This window comes from Vigna radiata, chromosome 8 (assembly GCF_000741045.1).
Source record: "Vigna radiata var. radiata cultivar VC1973A chromosome 8, Vradiata_ver6, whole genome shotgun sequence".
In the NCBI taxonomy this organism is placed as follows: domain Eukaryota; kingdom Viridiplantae; phylum Streptophyta; class Magnoliopsida; order Fabales; family Fabaceae; genus Vigna; species Vigna radiata.
This window is the reverse complement of record NC_028358.1, coordinates 37560055-37585024: the sequence shown is the minus strand read 5'-3', so window position 1 is coordinate 37585024 and position 24970 is coordinate 37560055. Positions and strand designations below refer to the sequence as shown.

Here is a 24970-nt window from a genome sequence, read left to right as displayed (position 1 = left end):
AAGGAGCTTTTTCGATTAGTGGAATTCATTTTAAGATGTTATAATTGTAACATCCTATATTATCCTATTCGTATTTTAGGAGAATAAAATCAATAAAACAAAATATTTCTTAATAATATTCAAAATAAATTATTTAGAATATAAAATATATTAATATAATCATACTAAATATAGGACTAAAAATTGATATTTATATAATCATATTAAACTATTAATCTTATCCTAAAACTAATTACTAAGGTTTTCCAATCATCTCAAAATTCTAAATGCTCAAGGTGTTTTTAAACTTGTACTTTCATATGTTCACATTGATAAGTGATCATTGTAAAAGAAAAAAAGGTTATAACAAACATGACAAACAAATTTAAGAGGATAAACTAATTTGTAAAAGAAACATCATATATTAATAAAACATGTATCACACAATACAATGCACTTCAAACAATCATATAGATATAAACCATATAATTAAATACTCTTTTAAACTCAATGATACATGTATTTAATGTTAAAATCATTGGAGACATATATTTATAGTGATTTCTATTACTCTCCACAACCATTGTTAACGGGTTTTACTCTACTACTCATAAGGTTAATTTTCTTCATGTTTTAGGTCATTATTTTGCTTCCAGACTAAAATCTCTTGCTATTCTATAAGTGTGAATGGTTATTATAGTGTCAGGATATAACTTTCCCCTTGGAATTCCTTTTAATATCATCAACTCATATATATACTACAACCTTCTCAACATTAATTATATCCACCATTAAAATAATGGACAATAATAATATAAAAAATTAGAACCACGAAACTAGTTAAAAATACAACAAAAAATGGACACACAACATAATTGGTGCTTAGTAGTAACAATGCATAGTCACATTGAAGCTCACATGGGCTCATTGTTGGCAATCCTTGGAATTCTCTGACTTGATAGCGTTCAACGTTAAAAAGCAACGCTCAGTGTCAAGGCCACTGAAACTCCTTGACTTGAGATTTTAAAGCTAATACTCATTGCCATGACAACAAAATTGTGAATTGACAAAATTTAACTTTGTGTCTCCTCTCTATCTTTCTCTTATCAACCCCACACTTCTATCTCTCAATGATCATTGAAGTGTGAAAAAATATTTTGATTGTAATCCTTGATCCCACACTAGAAACCCTTATAAAAAAAACTAAATGATTTTGTTTCTTAAAATATGTTCTTATTTTAATCCTTAAAATATATTCTTCGTTATTTATAGTAGGAGTAAGCTTTCGAATGTCAACAAATGGTTTTTGACTTTTAAGCGTTCTCCAACAACCATATTGGAAATAGATCATGTTATCTAAGATGGAGTTATACTTATCCTACATAGTTTTAACTAGGCTTTTTTTTACTATGCTAATTAGGTCTAACAACTTCAAATATTTAAATAAATATGAATAATAATAATTTATTAAATACTTATTGTATTAATTTTATTATAATGTTTTAAAATTATATATATATATATTTTAAATATTAAGCATGTAAAGAGTCAAATGACAAGTTCCTCGCAGGAAACTTTTTATAAGTTTTATTGCGAAGTATATATTTAAATAAGTTATAAGTTGTGACAAAGATTATAATGATTTTTACTTATATAGCATAATGAGTAAAACTTTTCTCTTAAAACATTCAATACTATTTTCAATATTTTGTTATAATCTACTGAACAACAGTGTTTGAGAACAACATAAACTTAGATGTTGATAGTCGTAAAAATAATATTTTTTATACTTAATATTATTCCTTTTATGACAGATGAAAGTGGTGAGTAGTTAACATTTTCGTGGAAAAAAATTAATAGCATACTCTTATTTCACATAAGGTTTTCTAAAATTAAGGAACCACGATAAAAGAGACAAGGTTTTATCAACAGTGTAAATTTTTATCAATTCCACCCTTAGAAATATTTCAATAAAAAGTAGAGTCCTGTAAAAACATAATTATAACGATATGACATTCATTTCATTTCCACCACCTCTTATTTATTCTGAAATTTTAAAATATATATTCTAAAAAGATTTTATGTCCACCACAAATTTCTTATTTGTTTTGAAATATATAGAATATATTTCAAAAAACTCATTCCAGAAAAAGGGAGGATGGTGAAAGGTTAGTACTGAACCACAACTTCAACTTCCTTTTTTATACGTCAATTATAAAACTACTGAACCTAGCATTGATAATAAAGTTTGATTTAAACCTTTTAACATAATGATGAAATAACTCTAAGTGTGAAGAAACTGAATCCTAATATAAACGAAAGTGCAATTAGGCTGTGTCATGGCAATGAAAAACAAAGATCAACCCAGGAAATTTGCAGCATATTATTTACATAGATGAAATAGAAGTTCAGAGCCTGATCTAATAATGACTCTTGGATACTGCAATAAGTCATTTTACCATTATTTTCTTTACAGACAATGGACCTCATATACATACACAATAAATACACATTGCCGTCTATTCTTGACATCCTATGTTAACTCTCCTTGTGGAGATTTTTCTGTCAAGTTATAGTAACGAAATCAAGCAAAATAACAAACATAATTTATTCTAATGGCTCAGCTGACCGTGTTTATCTCCAATGCTTTATACGGTAAAGCTTGCAGGCGACACTTGGCGATATAAACATTCATGTTAGCTGTACAAAACAAAAGGTTGGGACAGTAGAAAGACTGCTTCTCCCCAACACCATCTCTGGACGCCTCAGGATGAACTACATTAGGCCAACAATCCAATACGCCTTTCTGCAAATAAGGCACTTTTCATCAAAATTCACAAACACGCAATCAAAATTTAAATAAAAGCATTTGAAAAACTCTACTTCTCATTTTTTCCTTTTGAAAAATCTTTTATGAAACAATTTCACACTTGTCGACAATCAAATTCTATTCCCGGATCTATTGAATTTTCAAAATTGTTTCTCTAAAGAAATGTTTTTGGGTTTTCATCTTGCATCACTTTCCACAGGTTGTATGAGCAACCTTGTTTAGTTGTGTTTTAAAAACTAAAAATAGTTTCTGAACATAGAAATAAAAAACAGCCCAAGTCTTTCCATTCTTCACCTCCAGTGGTTATGAGCTTCTCCACGCGAGAAACTATATGTTTCCCGTATGTATACCGCTTCAGGGCATTCAAGTGAACCTTGATGCGAGAAAGGATCAGCTCCAGACTTCGATCATCACAAGTCTCAAGAACCTTTTGCACCACATAATTTCCAAAAGGGTCTTTCATCATAGCCTGCAAATTATGTTATGTCATTATTTACTATGCACCTCGAGATTGATCAATATACAACACAACAACGTAATTCATACTTGACCTTCTATCAGAAATAAATGGAATTATTAAATAGTTCATTCTCCCTAAAAACTTCATTTTTAGCAGAACAAATAAAACATTTAGGAAAGGGAAGTGAACACACAAGTATGAACAGTTTTTTTGAATAATGATCGCACACAATTAAAAGTTACAAACTAACCTCCCTCAGCTGATACCAAATTAAATGCCATGAAAGTGTTTGAGTAAAAGATAATCTCCAGACTTGGAAAAGATGAAATTCGAATTATAAGAGTGAACGGAACCAAACCTGTAAGGGCTCATTCTCGTCAGAAGTACCAAGCATTTCATTCACCAAAATCTGACGTTCTTCAGGACTACCAAAAGCCAAACACTTCTCTATAACATTAGAAGCAAACTTCTGCTGGCTCATCTTAACAATCTGCCCGGCAAGCTTGTTGATAATAGCAGTCCGCTCATGTGGTTTACCATGTTCCACGATGTGCTACCAAAGAAAAGTATGGTATAGAAGTATCAAAGGAATTAGTACACAACAATAAACATAAAATAGATATTATTATACAGCAACCGTAATCAAATTGGCATATTTGATGAGCAATTTTTTTTTTTTAAAAAAAAGGAAAAGTAAGGTTTATGTATGCACAAATGAAAACAAATAAAAGCCATCTTAATATTCGATAGGTAAATTGGTGCTAAAACTTCAGAACAATAAGATGAAACTCGGTACATCGAATTATCAACTGGATGAGATCATAATATTGGCTTTGTATCACTTGATAATGAAACCACCATATAATAATAACTCATACAGAAAATATAAAACTGGAATAACAGTTGCCAACGACAGAATAAATGAGCACAATAAATGTCAGTTTATCAGTTCACTTTCCTCAATAGTGTTTTTCATTTAATTTTGGAAAAAAATGAGCATGCCCAAGGTATTGACCTTTTCATCATAAAATGTTATATCGTATAAGTACGCCGCACTAACAGTATAGAAATTGCATCAGATCTAAAATGCTATTTTCTGGTCAAATAAGCCAAGCAACATGCATAAAGACCTAACACTTAGACCAAGACAGAAGTAGAAAATGCTGTTTGACAAAATTGAAACACCATACTTTTCTGAAATGGGAGACACAACCAATGTACCAAACTATAATGCATATTACAAGGGAAGGTATTACGCACCAAAGTGTCAAACCATAAAATCTGCATCCCCAATGTGCACGTGTGTTTTGTATACTATAAGAAAAAGTTCATATATTGAAAGATACACACCTGAATAACATAATTTCCATACTGATCCTGTGCTAAAGTGCTGACAGATTGCATAATTTCATCCATTATAATTTGTTGGGTATTTAGATCATCACAATGTTCGAGAACCCTCTGTTTGAATACCATGTAAATTGTTAATAGTTAAATAAAATGCTAAAAGAAAAAAAGGGCATCACAATCTCAATAGAAACTATGTGAAATAGTCTGACCTGAATAACTCTGCACCCATAGGGATGAGTAGAAAGTGCAACAACTTGGCCATAAAAGGATGAAACAATAAACTGGATTTTATCCTGAGGGACACACTCTATACACTTCTGAATAACATGGTTCCCATTTTGATCGCGTACACATTTCATTATAGCACCATTGAGCTCAGACACCATCTGACCCTGCTGATCCCCATCAACAACCTCCAAAGCCTGTCAATAAAGTTAGCTAACTTCGATATAGTGCATTTGTTTCAGCTTATCTAAAAGAAAATAATCAAGAGAATAAATAAATGGGAGGGGGGTCAGTACCCTAAAGTTTTTAACCTTGTAACAATAAATATTTATCATATCACAATAAACCAAATAAGAACTAAATTAACATTTTTTTATTTCTAATATGGACCAAAGGACTATAAAACCTTATAAGTTTGAAGAGATATCATAGGAAAATATCAAATAAATAACAAACTAACAAATTTCAGTACTGAGGAAATTAGAAAGTAATAAACAAGAGTATCTCATGTGCTTCATTATTTACTTGATATTAAAGCATACATTCATCAGTTTGAAAGGAACTGAGCCAAAACTACTGATGTGAAAAACAGAGATTACTTGTGTCTATAAACAGCAGACTAAAGTTTAGGAAGAGAAAAAGGTTACGAAAATATTGAGGAAATGGGATTTTAAGACTCAGGCATATGTTAATGTGCAAGACAGGGAAATAACGGGAAAATATAAGGCTATGCACCTTTTGAATCACTCTGCAACCATACATTTGCAGACTAAGAGGTAAAACATGACCTGAAAGTTGGCTGGCTAATTCCTTTCTTTGACTTTCTGTACCATGCTCAAAAAACTGCACCAATGCAAGTCAAGCGTGAAATTCTTAAATCAATAACCAAATAAAATATAGCATATTTAGGAGGGTACTCAGTATATTCAGTTGTAGAAGCAAATTATACTTTCTGTATAACATAGTTGCCGAATACATCAGTCATCAAGGCACGAGCATGAGGAATGATCTCAGGAAATATCTTGGTCTTCTCTTCTGCTGATGCTGTTTCTAGTTTCTGCTGAATAAAGCGGCTACCATACTGATCAGTGCTGCATTACAACACGGATTATTAATTCATACTCCCAGAGCCACGCCAAAAAACAATAGTGCAGGTGCAAGATTGATACCTGAATTGAACAACGTGGTCAACAATATCTGAAAGTTCAAAAGGTCTGGTCTTCTTGTTCTTGAACTCATCTAGTAAGGATGAAGCAAATCTTGAATCCATATTATTGCCAATATCAGCATGCCATGAGCCACCAGAACCTCCCATTGAACTTCTCATCATAGAATTTATGCGTGATATACGTTCATTCTCAAAGAGTGGATTTCCAGATCCAAGTGCAGGAAGTGTGGAATTTGCAATCTGCTTTCCAGAATATGGCATGCCAAGACCATATGGCTGATTCCCATAGAACCCATTATTAAGTCCAGATTTGCTCAGAAGTGGAAGTTCAAACTGTTTCTTTTGTTGAGTAAGAAGTGTCTCAAGATATGCCTTCCTAAGCCCCTCCAAATCTCCATGTGAAGAAGGATCAGGGAAATTCCTTATTTGAAGAGGATGAGCAGAACTACTCATCCCTTGCATCGGATAATCAGAACTCTGCTGCAAGCATTGGATAAGGCGTGGGTCCAGAGTTGTGGAATGAAGTTCAGGACCAACTTGGTTTACTTGCGCATCTAAATTTTGTCCATCCCTACGAAGCCTCATAGCTGGAATGGAAAAGCTGAATTGTTAAAGCAATCTAATCAAGCTAAACTCCACTGAACACAAATTAAATGATTTAATTCACAAAAACACATCTAAAGGAGTCTAAGAAAGTGACCTGTCTCAAGATTATTATTATAAACGGAATTCAGTTTCGAGTTTACAAGATGTGCACTGGGAATATGGCCAGTGAAGTCTGCAGTTGGCAAACTTGTTACATTTCCACCGGAATGCATATTTGCTCGAAGATTAGCAGAAGATGCGGTTTTTTTCAATAGATTGACTTGCTCATTTGAACAATAGGTGTTCAGGTTTGACATAATCTCATGTCGTCTAGGCAAATTGACATTACATTGGGAGCTTAAAAGAACATCAGCATGATTATCAACTTCCATTTGTAGCTTAGATTTCAAAAGACTATCTTGCTCTGCATGTCTAGAACCTGACAAATTCAACCCAGATAAAGATGACACCACATCACTAAGATCAGTCATATTGGAAGGGTGGCCATGCTGGGTGCCCAAGCCAATACCACTTTTCTCATTGAAAACTTTACTTGCCAATGGTGGAGCTACAGATCCAACAGGTCTCCCAATAACATGGGGTTCTGGGGTTTTCACCCTTGACAGAGAAGTACCCACAGCAGATGCAAAACTAGGAGAAAGATTTACACCATGGTTCTGAAGTCCAACCAAACCAGGAGTAGAAGCTGAAGAACGCAAGCCCTCAAAGGATTCATGATCAACAATTCCAGTGGAACCCATAATATCACCAAATGCACTATGACTTGCTGGACGTGACATGGTGCTGGATAATGAAGCAGGTTGTTCAAATCCTTCCTGCTAAAATGCTAACTTCAGTTGAAAGTATAATATAGGACCAAAGGTAGATCGGGAAAAAATTAGTAACACATGATCTATCAGTTTATCAGCTTAAATTGGTAGAGATTGAAGGATAATGATAAAATTATGATCACAATAAATGTATTTAACAACACTAATTCAAACCCAAATTAATAAGACACTTTACAATTTCAAAATTCAAATGATTCAAGAATAAGGATACGATAAAAGGAAATATGTACTTCACCTGGAAAACCCAGAACAATATTAATATAAATATTAATGGACACTCTACCATGACAGACACCAAAATTAGAAATGCCCCACTAAGTACTTCAAACTTTTTATCTAAAACTTGACCAATATCAAATCAGAATTTACAAAAACTCATTTTGAGATACAAAGTATATAAGTCATAACAATCAAATTTCTAGCTTGTCCAAAAAAGAAGGAATTTTCTTGTGACGTTTATGTTTGTTTACGTTTATATGGGTGAAGCATTTGAAAGTAATGGATGTCAAGTGCCCCATTGCATGTTAGGATAGAACACTCCGTATCATAGTTTATGCAAGTCAATTTGTAACTCAATGCAATTTGAACTAGTTACTGTGTTATGCACCACTAGTTTTTATATAGTTTTGGCTATTAGTACTAGTATACTGCATATATGAATATGATAAACGGTCATGAACTAGTGATTCCAGATTAAGAAAAGCAGACATCTCCAGTATGTTACGGAATGTTAACTTACACCCAAAGCTTCTTTAACCATCATAACACGCCAACAACTAGCAATCACTAACCACTAGAATAGTTAGCCAATTTTTCCCGGGCAAAATAACAAACCAATTATCCATGTTTGAAAATAAAACGCAAAAAGAAAAAATAGTGACAATGCTGCAAATTCTCATGTGTGGTATGGTTATTTCATCGACGGTTGGACAGTTTAATTGATTATACAATTGCATAAAGCTGATAGTGAAATCAATTGTTACCATCTTAATCTATGTCAAAATGTTGTGACAAAAAAAATGAAACCTCTCAGAAAAAGTTTTAATTATAATTAAAAATCACTACACATGTAACAACAACAACAATAGTTGGATTCAGTTAAAAATCATATTTTCAAAGACCAGCTTTTAAATAACTTTAAAATTAATTACCTGAATGGTGTCAGTGAAACCCATTCTCCTCCCACCAAGACCAGCTCCTGACATTCTTGTCAGAACATCCATGTGTCTGTCAAGCATCTGATTTGAAGCCTGCCGAGAGACATTCCACCCACTGGTTTTTCTCAGTTCCATCAAATCATTTTCTGCCTGTTGCACAGAAAATCCTGGCTGCATTGAAAATAGCGACGAACTATCGCCATTTGTGGCCAAATTCTTCCTCCAGTCCCCAAAGCCCTCAATTGAAGACCCACCACTGTGAAACCTTTGTGCAACACGCCAGTCTTCCTTCGACAACAACGGTGGAGGCAACCTAGGATTTATACTCTCATGTGAATAGTAATACGAAAGGTATGCAGGATGCGATCGGATCTCATCTTCAGTCAAAAGTCCACTGTTACTACTCCTCCTATCATTGATCAACCCAAAATCAGAATTCCTAAGGCTCCCAAAAGCGCTCAATGATCCCTCGACTGTTGGAGGCGCACTTCCACTCCTACAAATATTGAAATCCCTCTCTCGATTGATAAACTGCTGATTACGCTGCTCTTGCAGTATCTTTTCAAGCTCACTCTGCAAAGAGTCTTCAACAGTCCCATTCGGCAAAGGATGCAAATCGTCATCCAAGGTTTGCATATCTACCTTACTCCCACTGGTCATCTGCATTTTCCAAACTAGAAGTCACCAGCCAATGCCACCAAAAAATATTCCATCACAGTTGAACCAAACAAAAAAATTAACACAATGAAAAAAATAAAAAAAGAAAAGACAACTCCATACCTTAATCCACTTTCTTTGTGCCAAGAAAGCAGAGGAAACAAAAGCAAAATACAAAAATAAAATAACAATCACGGTTTCTTCTCTTTCACTATATCGTCCAAAAGGAAAATCCCCCGCCCCATCATTTCATCAAACACAACCCCTACTACATTCTGATGGAAGACGCCTTGAGGAGAACACCTGTCGGAGCGGTGCGAAGATTCCATCACATTCTCTCTCTTCCTTTTACACAGAAATTTGACATGCACAAATCAATGAAGAAATTTCAATTACAGGGGGGAAACAATCATACCTAAGACTCCACAGCCCAAACGCAACCGTCACACATCAACCCAACCAAAGCCCGAAATCCGATCCTTTCTGAAACAAAAATTGAGAAACCCATTACGGAAAAAAGACAAGTAACCACTTCCGACAATTCCTGTGCAAATGAACATGTAAATCTTGCACATTTCGACAAAAATCACGCAGATAAATCAATCAGGATTCCCTCTAAGGAAAAACAAGTTGCAGAGATTAATGAAAGGGGAATCATCGTTACCGTTCAGAATGGAGTTGTGAGGATGAGGAAGCTGAAAATGAAATTGCTTTGTTTTCTGTTCCAAATCTTCAAAACAAGAATTCTGAAAAAAAGGGATTATTTGCAGAGAGATGATGATGATGATGCGGTGGGCCTTGGGCCGATTTGATCACATTGCCTTTTTCTTTCATTTCTGTTATTACATATATAATTGTTAGTGATCATCAAATTTTTGCTTTTTTTTTTATTATTTTTGCCTTTTAAATATCATAAGATGAAAATAATAAAAGGATAATCTAGTCTTTTTGGATTTTTTTAATTAAAGGCACGGTCTAATTCCTATGATTTTTTTTTTGTAGGAATTGATAACATTTATGAGAAAGGTTTAAAGTGTATTAAAAATTTTAGAGATAACTCGTTGGGATATTAATAAGCAATTTTGGAGGTAACTCATTGACATGTCTGAGTCAGATTCTAATGTACCACTTATCACCATTTGTTTAATGTAATATATCTGCATCACGATAACTCAGAATTTAATATTCTTAGTTGGATTAAAATTGAATAAAACACGACAAAGAATAAAGTCAGAGTGTATGTTATACTTCTATTTGGGCGAAAATAGGAAAAAAGAAAAAATAAGGTCATTGAAGCTAAAGGTGAAGGAAATGTCTTGGTTACTATGCAAAATGGTCAACGAGCAATGATCTCAGATGTTCTGTATGTGCTTGGAATGAAGAGTAACTTGATCAGTATGGATCAATTAACTAGAGAAAGGGTATTTGATGAACTTGGTTGAAAATCTTCTTGAAATTTGTGCATGAAGAAAATTGTGATTAGAGCTCCACTAGCCAGGAATAGAACCTTCAAGGTAAATTTGAGTAGCCTTGAAACCCTGTGTCTTTTCGTTATAGTGTTATCTGATGAATCCTAGCTATGACATCTACGAATGGATCATTTAAACTTTACAGATTTAAGTCGACTATGTTCAAAAAATTTAGTAAGTAGTTAAAGTTCCTGTCAAAGTTTGTGAAAACTGTTGGATTAATAGCAAGTAATCTAGAAATTCATTTGATACATACATTGCATAAAAAACTATTGAAGTCTGTTTATAGTGATGTTTGTGGACCCTTTCATGTTCCTTCTTTAGGAGGAAACAAGTATTTTGTGCACATATAATCAATCTTAAACGTAATTTATAGATTTAAAAATATGTTTATAAAAATATAAATAGTAGATTTTGTAAAAATATAAAGGATAAAACATGTATAAAAAAGAGTAAATTCTCTAAATATATAAAAGATATGTAAAAATATGTAGAGTTGACTCGTTAAAAATATTAAATTGAATTACTAGACCTGTCTCACCAATGCATTAACAAACTCGTTCAATATGTGTTGATAGACTCATCTAATCAGTATATAGGCACATTCTTCTAATGTACGTTATAAGATGGTCTAATTAATATATGGACAAACTTGTGTAATGTATATTGCATGACTTTTCTAATCATAGAATGGATAGGCGTCTAATGTGTATTAATAAACTCATCTATTATGTCTATGAAGAGACTAGTCTAACGCATATTGTTATAATGATGTAATCGGTGTATGAACAAACTCATCTGATATGTGTTTTAAGAATCGTCTAATTAGTGTATGAACATACTTGCCTAATGTGTATTCTTAGACTCATTTAACCGATGTATGAAATGACTCATCTAATATTTTTTCTATACTCGTTTAATCAGTATATGTACAGACTCGTCTAATATGTATTGTTAGACCTATGTAATGTTTTTTGTTATACTCATCTAATAAATATATGAAAAGATTCGTCTAATGTGTATTGCAAAATTCATCTAAGCAGTAAATGAACAAACTTGTACAATGTTTATTAATAGGCTCCTTTAATTTTTGTATGGAAAGACTTATTTAATGTATATTGCTAAAGTTGTATAATAAATATATGAATTACTCATCGAATGTGTATCCTTGTACTCATTTAATCAATACATCAACAATCTCGTTTAATTTTTTTATTTTGCTCATCTAATCAATGTATTTTGAGACTTGTCTAATAATTTTTGTTAGTCTTATCTAATCAACGTATGAAATAACTTGCCTAATACCTTTTGTTATACTTATCTAGTTATTGTATAGATAATGTCATGTAACTTTTTTGCTATATTTTTTAATCAGTGTATGGAAAGACTATCTGATGTGTATTACTAGACTCGTCTAATCAATACATCGATAAACTCACCTAATATGTATTGCTAGGCTTGTTTAATCAGTATACAAACACACTCGTATAATGTGTATTGTTAGTCGCGTCTAATAAGTGTATATCCATACTCGTGTAATATGTATTGCAAGACTCGTCTAATTAGTGAGTGGACAAATTCATCTAATGTGTATAAATAAACTCGTCTAATTTGTGTATAAACAAATTTGCCTAATGTATATTGCTAGACTTGTTTAATCAGTATATAAACATACTCGTCTAGTGTTTGTTGCTATAATCGTTTAATTAGTGTATGAACATAGTCGTCTAATCAATGTATTTGCAGACTCATTTAATTGTATTGCAAGATTATTTAATCAATTAATGGACAAACTCATTTAATATATATCGATAAACTCGTATAATTTGTATATAGAAAAACAAACTTGTGTAATGCATATTGCCATACTTGTCTTGTGAGTGTATGGACAAATTAATTTACTGTTTGTTATTAGACTTGTTTAATTAGTGTGTGAAGAAACTCGTTTAATGGATATTCTTAGACTCGTCTAATTAATGTGTGGATAATTCATGTAATATTTTTTTATACTTGTTTAGTAATTGTATGTATAAATTCATCTAATGTATATTGTTAAATTTGTCTAATTAATATATCAACAATCTCGTTTAATTATCTTTTTATAATCCTATAATCAATGTATGTTTAAAGTTGTCTAATTAATGTATGGAATACCTTATTTTTTTAGAGAAACAATTTTTATATAGTAGTATAAATAATTTGTATTATTTAATATACTATTTTTAAAATATTATTATTTTAAAAAATAAAAATAAAATATATGTTTCTAAATTTAATTTTATTATTGATCAAATAACTATAAATCATAAAAAGAAAAAATAAAAAACAATACGTAACAATTATATTATAATCAATGATAAAGTTTGTTTTGTCACATGCTAAACACTTCACATTTGTTAAAAAGATATATTTTATATTATTTTCATAGAAAATGACAATGAAATGAATATATATTTAAATTACAAATAAAATAAGATTTTAAAAAATAATTTTAAGAGGAAAAGAAAAACACATTTAACACTTAATTAAAAAAGACTAAAATGTATTATCATATACATCTTTCTTCTTCTTTTGTCCTCTCTATTATATTCTATATTTTAGGATACAAGTAATGATTTACGAATCTCAGTGGCAGAGTCATAAAAAAATACACTAGAGCTTTTGATGGTTGTTGAAGTTGATTACGGTTTTTTCAAAGACTTGAAAAATTATGATGAAAAGTAAAACGATGGTTAGTGAAGTTAATGCGTTATAAGCTTCAGCAGTGCAACCACAACTTCATGAATGAGAATCTAAGTTTATTCAACCATGTTTTTATGATCCATAAATATGCAGAAAGAACAAGGAAACAAGTATAAGTATGAGCTAACAAACCTTGCTGTCTTGAATGAAAAGTTGAAAACACTACTCAACATTTCTGCATTGAATGGTTATAGAGATTCTTTATCGTCACCAAAACATTGCACTCAACACTTTCAATATAGAACAAAAAATTCTCTTTGACAAAGCTCACTTAATCTGTCCTCAATAAACATGAGTGAAACTTTCATGACAAGGTAACTGAAAATTCAGAAAAACCACAAAAAACAGAAATGAAAAGTGTGTCAAGTGAAAATTTGACTCAAAATTGTGAAAATTTGACTCAAAACTGGACAGACTACAATTGTTCATCCCCTCAAACTCTTAATAATCTCGGAGAGGGCAGAGTATGTTCCAAAAGAAGAACAGACAACTCCTACCATGATGATTGTAACACAAAGTGCTGCCTGTAGACATAGGAAATAAAAGGTAAAGTTGCGTTATCAAGTAATCTTTCAACTTAATTAGTTGTGCAACAAAATTATCGGTTGATATGATGTTTCTACTGCAATTGCCATAGATTCTTGAGTGTCTTGTTTAAGTGTATTAGTGTCAAAATGATACCCTTCTGCTTCAAAAATTGCTTTTCATTTGTGTGCTTTAAGTTATGTCAATATCAAAATTGCCACCATGTTCAATACTCTATAGAGTCCTAAAGAGTTTATTTATTTCATCAATGCTCTACTTTTTATCGGTTCACCTTTTAAAGAAAATTGTTTCTTTTTATTATCAATTTAGAAATTTATGTTAGATTGAGCAGTATTGTTGACAGTGAAATCATCATACCTGCAATCGTGTCACTTTGCCTCGCAAGATTTTCAGGAAACAAACGCAGGGTAGTATCAAAGACTGTGATCAATGATGGTTTTAATTAATAAAATGTCGAGATCAGTAAGCAAGAACAGATAAACTAAATGAGACTTACAACAAGCATTGTGAATAATGATCCAATCAATGACATAACGAGACCTGCAAAAAAGAAAAATTACATATGTTGTTCATATTACATGGTACAACTGTGTCATGGTACGATGATTTTCTGAAATTAGAAAGTTGGTCCATCCATAAATAAATAATTTTCAGATTTAGTAAAGAAGTTATATTGACTCACCAAAAAAGGGAACTGAGAGACCAATAACGAGGGTGGAAAGTACCAACCCTGTTCTGATGAAGAAGCAATATAGAAAAGATTTGGTATGGTTTGATGGTATCAACTCCTCTAGACTCATTGCCACCGGGGATATAGTCAATGCAAATGTGATTCAAATTAAGTTAAAAACAACTTCCTTTGCTTTAAAAGGGGATGCAAGAGAAATGCCATGTCATAGAACACATTTTCAAACATACTTCGATATAACACATTCTTTCCTGTCAAATACTTTCACCTTCAATCAACACTTATCAGGTTTTAGAACAAGAAGGAATTTTAAATTTATAAATGCAGGATGGAAACAAAACCATTTCTTATTCATATCACTCTCATGAATTTAGCTACTTATGCAAGGCCCCTATAAAAAGGATATTTGGTAAGTGGATTAACCACCTGCAAAATAAAAGAAAAAGATAAAATGTTGGTTATTTATGTAGTTTATTGAAGCTGATACAGAATTAAGTATAGTATGTATACCGTGGTCCAAACAGCAATTTTGGTTGCTACCAATTCTTGAGGCATGTTGAGAGTGAATTGAGAGAGTATAGCTTCACCAAACATTGTGTATCCCATAGCAGCAGCTCCAGCATACAATAAGCTACAAATACCAAAACTGAGGAAAGGAAAAATCACACATGTGTACATTAGATTCTGAAAAAGAAATTCCAGTGAACAAAATAAAAATCCTATGCAAATATATTCCACATCTTGAGGCATTGTGATTTACCTTGCTTACACTTCTCTACTAGTTTACCTAAAAGAGATCATCATGTCTTCTATATATACTTGTAAGTTGAATTTTTACAAGACTTAGATCTAATATACAGTGGAAGGAATAGTGTCAACCCAGTTATGGATTATGGCCAAAAGTTATTTACCATGCTAAGAGCACTCCAGGGAATTGGTTTTTATTTGCCATGGATGAATAAATGTTCGGGAAAACAGCATGTCCAGAGTAGCAGTAACCATAGAGACCCACAGCAACAGGAAAAGTTGCAAGATTGAGTGTGGTCCCTTTGCTATGAAATCCTACGTTGTCTACTCCAACCCATAACAAGCAGAGAACCACCAAAATGGATGCAATAACTCCACCAGCTATATGAAAAAAAACATAGTATAAGTTTATAATAAGCTTTTTCAAATAATGATGACAGCATCATATATTACTGCTGACTGCCAAAACATAAGACAGATTCATGAGCAGTTATAGTAACCAAACATGAATGATAACAACTCGAGAAGATGCACATGAACTTCATTTCACAGCAAGAACAAAGCCTATCCCAATACAGAAAAGAACAACATGAAGTATCATAAAACCTTGTTTGAGAACTGACTTAGATCCAAATGTAGATGAGACGAAGCTTTAACTTTTAATCACCAAAAAAGAAGCACTTACCAGATATGTAACTGAGAATTCTTAGATCACGGAGCCAAACAGTAGGAAGAACAGTCAAGGCAGTAAGCACAGCAAAAAGTGTATGTGAATCCAGTTCAATTGCACCCAAATTCAAGTGTGCATTTGGAAACAAGGAAGACAAGTTGTCGCCCTCCAAAATTATATATTCAATGCAACAAGCCTGCATGAAGGAATATTCAATAGGGAAAGTAGTTGCTATAAATTTAGAAAAATTATAATAGGTATCTAACAAGATGTAACAGTGGAATCCAAACAGGTAGCAACATAGAATTTGATCATTTTCAATTTGCTGTAACAAATTTCATTGGATGAGACATCTAATGGAATACTAGATGAGTGAAGGCATTTGTACTTACATATAATTCCACGTACAACACTATCTGTATTCAAAGAAAAAAAAAGGAGAAAGAATTAAAAGGTGATTAGAAACATAATTATTTTTAACTAACATGGAATTTGTCCAACTACAATACAACTGTATGATAAAGACAAGGGAACATAAAAAATCTTAAGATTTCAAGACCTAACAGAACTATAACACAACCTATAAAATGAACATAAAACATAAATCTTAAATCAGAACAGAGAATCAATGTTTGAAAAATGAGAAGGAGTGATTACAGAAATACACATGAAGGGAAGACTTACTGAAATTGCAATACGTCCAGTAGTACCAAAAGCAGCTTGGCCAATATCAGGGTATGTTTCAAGCTCAGGATCACTGTCCAAACAGGAACGCAAGAGCAGCCCAGTATAAAATGAAATAATTGCAAAAAGAAACAAGACTGAGAGCCCAAACCATCCACCTTCTTTGGCAGCATAAGGGGTAGAAAGGATTCCAACACCACAAAGAATATTTATGCCTACAAAATCCAAACTACGATAGATAAGGAAAAAGCACCAACTGCACTGCAGGGGTCATCAAGTTTCAAACCAGATGATCTAACATATTTTATCTTACGTTTCATTTTACAATTTAAGGTATAAAACCTTATTTTTAACGATTCAGGTTCATGCAATTCAAAATTTACAATATTCTAGTGAATATAAAGGTGCATGTGATTAGCTTTAGTACAGATTAAATCTAGATGTCAACTCACAAATGAGAAAATTTGTAGTATTTTGAACAAGTGATGCTGACAAAGTGGTTGAATCATCACTTGTCTATGATAAGCCAGCAAAAGTTACATCATTGCCTAATATGGTCCCCCAGTCAGAGGATTCATTGAGTATGTCTGTTGGACTTCTTAATTGCAGTTTTGCAGAAAAAAATAATATATGTTCTAAATGACTTTCATTGCCACCAATAAATGAATACCCAAACCTTATCTTCTAATAAAATATTAGTAAGGAATTTAACTAATTATTTGAACTGTTAAGCTTAACTCTATTATTTACTTTATTATAATCTAAATATACCGCGCCCAGTTTTGGGCTTAAAGTGACTTTCAAGGTAAATATTTTTTAAGGTTTTCATACAAAGAAAAACTTCTTTAAAAAACTCATCTTTTGAATCATAAAAAAGAAAAAATAATCAATTATGATTATAATATAACCTACTTAAAACATGTTCTCCTAAAATCAATTATTCTTTAGAAGCTGGTTTTTCTCATTATAAAAAACAAAAACGATAGTTTCACAAAATGATAATATATATTAGTATTTTAAATTAAAAATTAAAATGTTGATATGTTGGTTATCAAGTGATTATCTGTTTTAGAAGTGTTAACTTGGCTCCTTTTTTTTTTTCTAGAAAATAATCACTATATTATTTTACACTCTGTTCCATGTAAAATATGTTACACAAGAATCATTGTCACTAAAATGGTTTATGTGAGTTCTCATATCTCAAATCTACTCCCACCTCCCAATTTAAAATGTTGGTAAAATCCGATCCATATTCCAATCCAAATCCATTAAGTGGGGCAGAGTGTATACCCACCATGTTTTTTTTTTGTCATGTAACTCATAAGGACGCTGTTTTTTTAGAGTGTTATCTGTTTGTTAGCTTCTTTTTAATGCAAGTCGTGCATTATATCAATTTTCAAAGCTCTATAAACTCAGAATCATGATCATGTCCGAATGAAAAAGAGAAAAAATAATGCACACCACTCTTTTCTCACCAAATTTTGTTTGCACGTAGAAAATTTCTCCTATTATATGATGAAGTTCAAATTTTCTGATATAAAAGTGGAAACATATACAGTACATTGTATCATTATGCATTCAATTTGCCTTAATAATGATTTGATATTTTTTCTTCCTTCTATTTTCCTTTCTATTTATTCAGAAGATAAGGTTGAACAGTGTGTTTTCTCATGATAGAAGAGAATTCTGGCATAGATCAAACCAAGAACATAACAAAAAGAGAAACAACAATTTACCATTGAACACAGATTGTCCAAAAGAGCAGTTGCGAGAGGGAACTTCATGAGAAACCTTGGAGTCCTTCTTAATCAAAGAAGATCTTCTAGAAGAAAGAGGAGGAAGCAAGGTGTGAGAGCTACGTCTCTGATGCTGCTCATCTTCTGGTTCTTGTAAAAGAGGCTTTGTCACTGAAGGAAGTGCTTCAGGAGTGTGCCTCCTTGTTAGTGATGTAGAAAGGAAAGAGCTGCTTAGTCTTGACAATGAGGATGTGCCCAAAAATCCAATGTTTGGTGATGGCACACTACTGTATAGATCAATAGATTGCCTGAAACACACCATCAACAACAATATATGAGTATTCAGTTCTGCACTTCACATAGGAAACACCAAAATGAAGTTGTTAGATTTTTTATTTTTTTTCAACTTCTGGACATAGTTTGTTGACTATGTCAAGCACAAGTGGCATGTTCTGGTTTCTTCTAAAACCCAAAACTAACCAGAAAAAGGTTCCTAACAATTTTTACATTCACCATGAAAAAGGCAAAATCACTTTTCAAAAACGTAATGAAAAAGGAGGAACAGAAAAGACAATTAACCATATTTGTAGAGAAATTAAAGGTGCCCTTTTGACACTTTAGAAACAAAAAAGAAAAAAAGACAAGAGAAAACACAATCATGAGAAATTCTCAAATCCAGTGTTGTTAAAAAAAAAATAAAAAATAGCAGACCTGTAACTCTGTGGCCACGAGATGTTGTAAGAACTGGGCTTTCGCTGTGGAGGGTTTTCAGTTGAGTAACTAGAAGAATCAGAATCGTTACCATCACCTCCACCTTTGTTCAAATCCTTCTCCACATCCTCTTCATCACTCTCGATGATAAAACTGTTCTCTGAAACAGAATTTTTCATCTTCCTTCAAGCACTTTCTCCTTTAAAAAATCCTCAACCCCTTCAACAATAACCTTCACATAAAAACCACACTCAAAAAACACAACATATGAGCAGAAAGAAAGAGAATCTTTAAAATCTTTATAAGAAACTCAAGGCAATTTTACAACATAAAATCTGCGCAGGGATCAACCCTACCCTGTTCTTTAACCTTATTTCTAATACCAAAAAAAAAAAAAAAACTAGACGTGGGGTGAGATTAAAAAAAGCTTCCTTTTAAGTATTCTTACTCAGAAGCTTGTACTGAAGAATCCAGCTAGATTTGAGCTATGCATGCATTTTCATCAGTCTGATTAAGTGAAACCAGAAAAGAAAGACAAGGCAGGAAAGGAAAAAAGGGGGTGGTAAGGTGAGAGCTTTAAAGTGTTTCCTCTTATGGTTTTTGCAAAGAAAGAAAGTGAAAAAATGAAAAAGAAGAACAGAGATAAAAGAAACTTACCTTTGATATGAGGTGGTTTGAATGACACTGCACTCTCAATGTTGGGAAGTCTTATAGCGGTTTAGGTGGTGTTTGTGAGAACTGAAAAACTTGAAAATAACTGTGGGATGACAGAGCAGAAGAATGATGGAAGGTGTAGCAGTTTATTGTTATGCACATCTGTACTCTGTCTTCGACAGTGCAGGGACATAAGAAATCCTAGCCGTACATTAATGTGAGATAATAGATAGCCAATTGCCATGTTGTCACGCTGGCATGGGTCCCCATTTTTCTTTTGTTTCTTCTCAGAGCTCTCACGAATCATACGATGCTGCCAGTAACCAGTTTATCTAATGCTATAATAAATCTTACAGTTACAAATTTATGATAATAATAATAATAATAATAATAATAATAATTTCACATGCATTTTATTTTCATGTGTTGGAGGGACTCAAATCCTTCCTATAATAGGTAATACTGATTTCTTTCCATTTCAAACTAACATTTTCATAATTAAAACGCATTATTTCTTAACATTAAATAATTTTTTTCCTTATTTTTATCCATCTTTTTAAATTTAATTACTTATTGTACGTTAATAATTAAATTGCATATTTTTTTAACTGACCTAAATTATAAATTACGCTTTCAAGATGTGATGGGAAAACTGCTTTTAGGAACTGTGAAATGTAAAATAAGATATGAATCATCTACAACTATAAAAAATTAATATGAGAAGAAGTTTATTCTAATTTCAATATCAATAAGTGTTCATTTCATCTTCAAAACCTATCATTATTATTATTATTATTATTATTATTATTATTATTATTATTATTATTATTATTATTATTATTATTATTATTATTATTTATACTTATTATTATTATAACTTGAAAATATACGAGAAAGAACAAGATATAGTGATTAAAGTGATAGGAGTGGAACAGAAGATCAATTCAATTCATAACAGTAGATCATTTATACATAAAAGTTTTTTATTCCTAGATATATGAATATGAATGATTATGACATAATTTGAATTCAACAACCACCTATAAACGTCACAAATTATCCCTATCCAATATTAAAACACAATATACTTTTTTATTCTGAAGATTATCCAGTATTATATTATCTCAATGTTTTTTTTTATGTTGTTTTCTGTTTTATTATAAACAAATTTGGTATATCTGGTATAGTTATTGTTTAAGAAAAACTTATATCTATTTGTTTAATAGTTTTGTTAGTTATCGAAATAATAGAAAAATAATTTTCCTTTTCTCCTCTACCTTATCAAATTGGTGGTCTATATACTTTCTCTTTTTAGTGATGTAATAAAGCATATTCTCAAACTAAAAACTTGCACTTTTAAATATTTATAAAATGGAATATAGTGAGATTAATGAAGTTATGACCGAAATTCAGTAAAAAGCAGTGAGAATCGTGTTATTTCTTTAATCTGAATAAATTCAATATGTTGTTTTTCTTTAATATGAATAAATCTGAATAAACAGTGAGAATCCTTTTCCTTTCCGTGAGACTTTTTTTTTAATATGTTTCAACTATATAAATAATAAAAAAAATTCAGGAAAGTTATAACTATTTTATTCTTTATAAAAAAAAATTGTTTTAATATATTCTCCACATTTTCTCTATATTTTTTCTTGGTCAAACAAGTCAGTTTAATAATGGTGTATACTCCTTAAAAGGGAACTCTGAATAAACCCAGATAGGCTGATTAGAGTTTTTAATTCTGTTAAATTTTTACTTTCCTGAACATAAATTACATATTTTTATATTTTTTTCTTAGATTTTGAAAGAAATCCCGAATTATTTAATAAACTGCAAGTAAATAGTACGATCGATAGCTGATTAAGGGGAGATATTAACTTGGATGGTTGAAAGACTTTGAATTTCTTTTTGTTTGTTACTGCATATATACGACCTTTTAGTTATATAGTTTGTTTAGTTACATTTATTTCATTTGGTTTGATTTATATGGATTAGAGCATGTTGTTATTAATTGGAGTGGATATATTTTAAAGATACAGTAGAAAATTATATTTTGTATTACTGATTAGAGTAAATGAATTTATTTGCGAATTGTAACAATAATTGAAATGCATATTTTGTGTTTTAGATGATACAAATATTGTAATTAGTACAATAATGATTGAAATCATACTTTGATATAGAAATTTTGTAAATTTGGATTAATATCACTTATATCGTCATTCTTAGTGTGTAATCATTGCATGTTTTATTTAATAATCATTACATGTATCATTCCTAGTGTTTATCATTTAAGCAATATAACACATGTTGGAAACAATTCTTTTTGTTTTATAACACTTTATGCTCAAATGTAGAAGTTATCATTAAAGTGTAACAATGGTACATAGTGTTTTATGAAATTTGGCAACAATTTTGCATCTCTCATTATTTATTAACTTGCTCAAATTTTATTGTCTTCTTCTCCTTAAGAATCAATTATAAAGTTATGACAAATATTTTTCTTAGAAAATTCACAAATGAAAGCCAATTTAAACATGAAAACATTTTTCTAAATATGTAATTTATTTTTACAAGTGATTCACCTTGCTTTTTAATTTAATTTTTACTTGCTCCAAAACATTATTATCAAGGCGAAACGACCAAAGAATATTCACCTTTTAAAAATAATTATTTAAAAACTAATATTCAACACGAACTAACTAAAATCCAAAAGAAGCATACGGTACTCATTGCACACAAATTATCATATTTTGTTGAAAGAGATGCTTTAGAATATTCCGAAAGTCTATGAGGGCAACTTGACAGTATTTTGTTAATGGATAGAATGAGACATCATATAAAAGCATCAACTGTACCTTTTAATACTAATTTATAAATTCCACTAATTATTATTATATACACATCATACATTTTAAACAAAATACCTTTTTTTGACATATTTTATTTTTTATATTTATTTAATATTATTTTTTTCAATTTTTTACTAGGAAAAATATAAAACTTTACAGTCCTAATATTATTATGGTATACGTCTAAATCAAACATAACAAATTTTACTCCATAAATTATTAAAAGATGAGCCGAAGCATGTGATGGAGTGCTGTTGTTTGATCCCAATAAACAACACAGCAGGATAAAACATGCAACATGTGGTCTTCCTGTGAACATCGTTCCAAACTCTCAGCCTGTACGTAACATATTACCTTGTCCACCAAACACAAATATTCACGTTCATCAACGTTCAGTCAGCATCACAGTATTCAAAGTTTAGGAATATTTCTTTTACAAATTTAAGAATCAATCAGTAAAAACGAAAATGTTGATATTATATAAGAAAAAAAAATCATACATATTAAATTTTTGAGTTCTATGTTAAAAATAATTAATTTTTATATTAAAAAGATTTCCGATCTTTTATATCCACAAATCATATAAAATAGTCAACATTTCTGATTTTTTTTTTTAAATAAAATTCAACGATGTCATATGTCATATTTTGTGGTGAGATATTTTACAAGAATAAACAGCTCCAGTCATGGAACAACGTAAATTCAAATTAAAAAATGTTTTTTTTCCAAAATATTATTTTGTTGTTTTCCAATTTATGTATAATGACAGAAATCTGAAATATATTTTTCAAATATCCAAAATATTTTTATGTTTCTGATATTCTGAGAATGCATTACATATGTAGCAGCTAATTTGATTAATTAGTTTGATGTTTTGAATGAATAATTGAAACTTACGCTTTCGGTTTTCCGCTTCGTCTGAAACAGACTTTAAGATTTATGGTATGTACGTGTTGTCTCTGAAATAATTAATGTGAATGAACGTGTTTGAGATCAGATCCGACAATGATATATTATAACCTGATAAATTTATATAATTATTTATATTCATTATTTTTTCACAATTATAAATACTTTTAACAATTACATCATTCTAAAATAAAAGGCAATATCATTTTTCAAATGGATACTATTTTCTCTCTCTAAAAGGAAATGTTTGTCTTGTCATTATCTTCATTTATTTTCTCTGGAAAATTGTACGTTACTTTTACATTTAATTTACCTTTTACACATCATTGTCAATTGATTTTGAAAAAAAAATATTAACCACTGATACAATTATTGCATACAATAGTTCCAATCATAAAACTTTTTATTACAGCTATATATGTCTTTTTCGTATTTAATTTATAATTTTACGATCAAAGAATATTTATCGTGGAAACCTCAACTTGAAATTTACCAAGATGATTATATATATATATATATATTGTTTCGGTCGGGATATTGTCCGAGTTCTCTTACACAATTTTCTGCTTCCGACCATCCGGTCCTCCATTAATCCAACTTTAATTCGATTCCTTTCTTCGCTGAGTTTGGTCGAGTACCTATTAATGGCATTCCAACGCTCAAGTCAGTATTAATTGTCAGATAAAAACAGTAGAGATAGAGAGAGAGTAATAAATATGCATTCAATGGAACCACCTACCTTTAACCTTGGACTCCTATTTATAGTTTTTCTCATGGGCCAATGATTAGCAAAACCCTAATCACGGCCCAATGGTAGGCCTGCTATAGTTAATCTGGTTTTACCTTAATCCTAAAATTTTACCAATTCTTAATCTTCATCCTCTGCCGGACGCGTTAGCCGTCCGTCGGGAAAGCTTTGAAGAAGGATCTGTTCTAAACGGCATTGGATCAGCTTCCTTATACGAACATTCGTCGTTATTCGTTGGTCATCAAATGTTTGGTCGGTTCGTCCGTACAGCGTCGAAGGATCAACGCCTTGGTCCTACCAGACGTCTCGTCTCAGAGTATTTCATTGAGCATGGAAAATACTATGCTATCTTGTGCTGACAGGGTTGTATGTTAATTCTTTAGAGTTTCAATCAGAGGTTACTCCCAACCGCCGAGACCGAGCTTCACCGTTGTTTCCTCGGATTACAGCATACCGGTCGTCCTGGTTGTCACTACGACCATCCGTCCTACTCCTTACATATATATATATATATATATATATATATATATATATATATATATATATATATGT

The 24970-nt window shown here is 31.3% G+C and overlaps 2 protein-coding genes across 12 annotated transcripts; both read right to left on the bottom strand.

Annotated features, from left to right (window-relative positions):
- Positions 1–2340: 2340 nt before the first annotated feature.
- Positions 2341–10079, bottom strand: LOC106772027 (pumilio homolog 4). Of its 6 annotated transcripts, none has more exons than XM_022785430.1 (13): positions 9927–10079; positions 9678–9745; positions 9386–9607; positions 8600–9279; positions 6713–7436; positions 6014–6599; positions 5794–5935; positions 5580–5687; positions 4829–5041; positions 4620–4730; positions 3628–3822; positions 3104–3278; positions 2341–2785 (listed from the first exon to the last, which is right to left on the bottom strand). In XM_022785430.1, exons 4-13 carry the CDS (start codon positions 9269–9271, stop codon positions 2760–2762), a joined length of 2952 nt encoding a protein of 983 aa, XP_022641151.1. In that variant the 5' UTR covers positions 9272–9279; positions 9386–9607; positions 9678–9745; positions 9927–10079; the 3' UTR covers positions 2341–2759. The 6 variants fall into 6 exon arrangements, with proteins under 6 accessions (XP_022641151.1, XP_022641150.1, XP_014513639.1 ...); XM_022785429.1 differs by having other exon boundaries at positions 9386–9565; XM_014658153.2 differs by lacking the exon at positions 9386–9607 and having other exon boundaries at positions 8600–9265.
- Positions 10080–13626: 3547 nt separating this feature from the next.
- LOC106769634 (amino acid transporter AVT1C) lies at positions 13627–20049 on the bottom strand. 6 transcript variants are annotated; one of them, XM_014655335.1, is made up of 14 exons: positions 19913–20049; positions 19704–19762; positions 19256–19487; positions 18545–18852; positions 16809–17023; positions 16517–16540; positions 16140–16320; positions 15619–15835; positions 15218–15353; positions 15114–15133; positions 14702–14847; positions 14516–14559; positions 14377–14439; positions 13627–13997 (listed from the first exon to the last, which is right to left on the bottom strand). In XM_014655335.1, the coding sequence occupies exons 3-14, from the start codon at positions 19432–19434 to the stop codon at positions 13899–13901; spliced, it is 1632 nt and encodes a 543-aa protein (XP_014510821.1). In that variant the 5' UTR covers positions 19435–19487; positions 19704–19762; positions 19913–20049; the 3' UTR covers positions 13627–13898. The 6 variants fall into 6 exon arrangements, with proteins under 6 accessions (XP_014510821.1, XP_014510823.1, XP_014510820.1 ...); XM_014655337.1 differs by having other exon boundaries at positions 19256–19474; XM_014655334.1 differs by lacking the exon at positions 19704–19762.
- Between the last annotated feature and the right edge of the window lie 4921 nt (positions 20050–24970).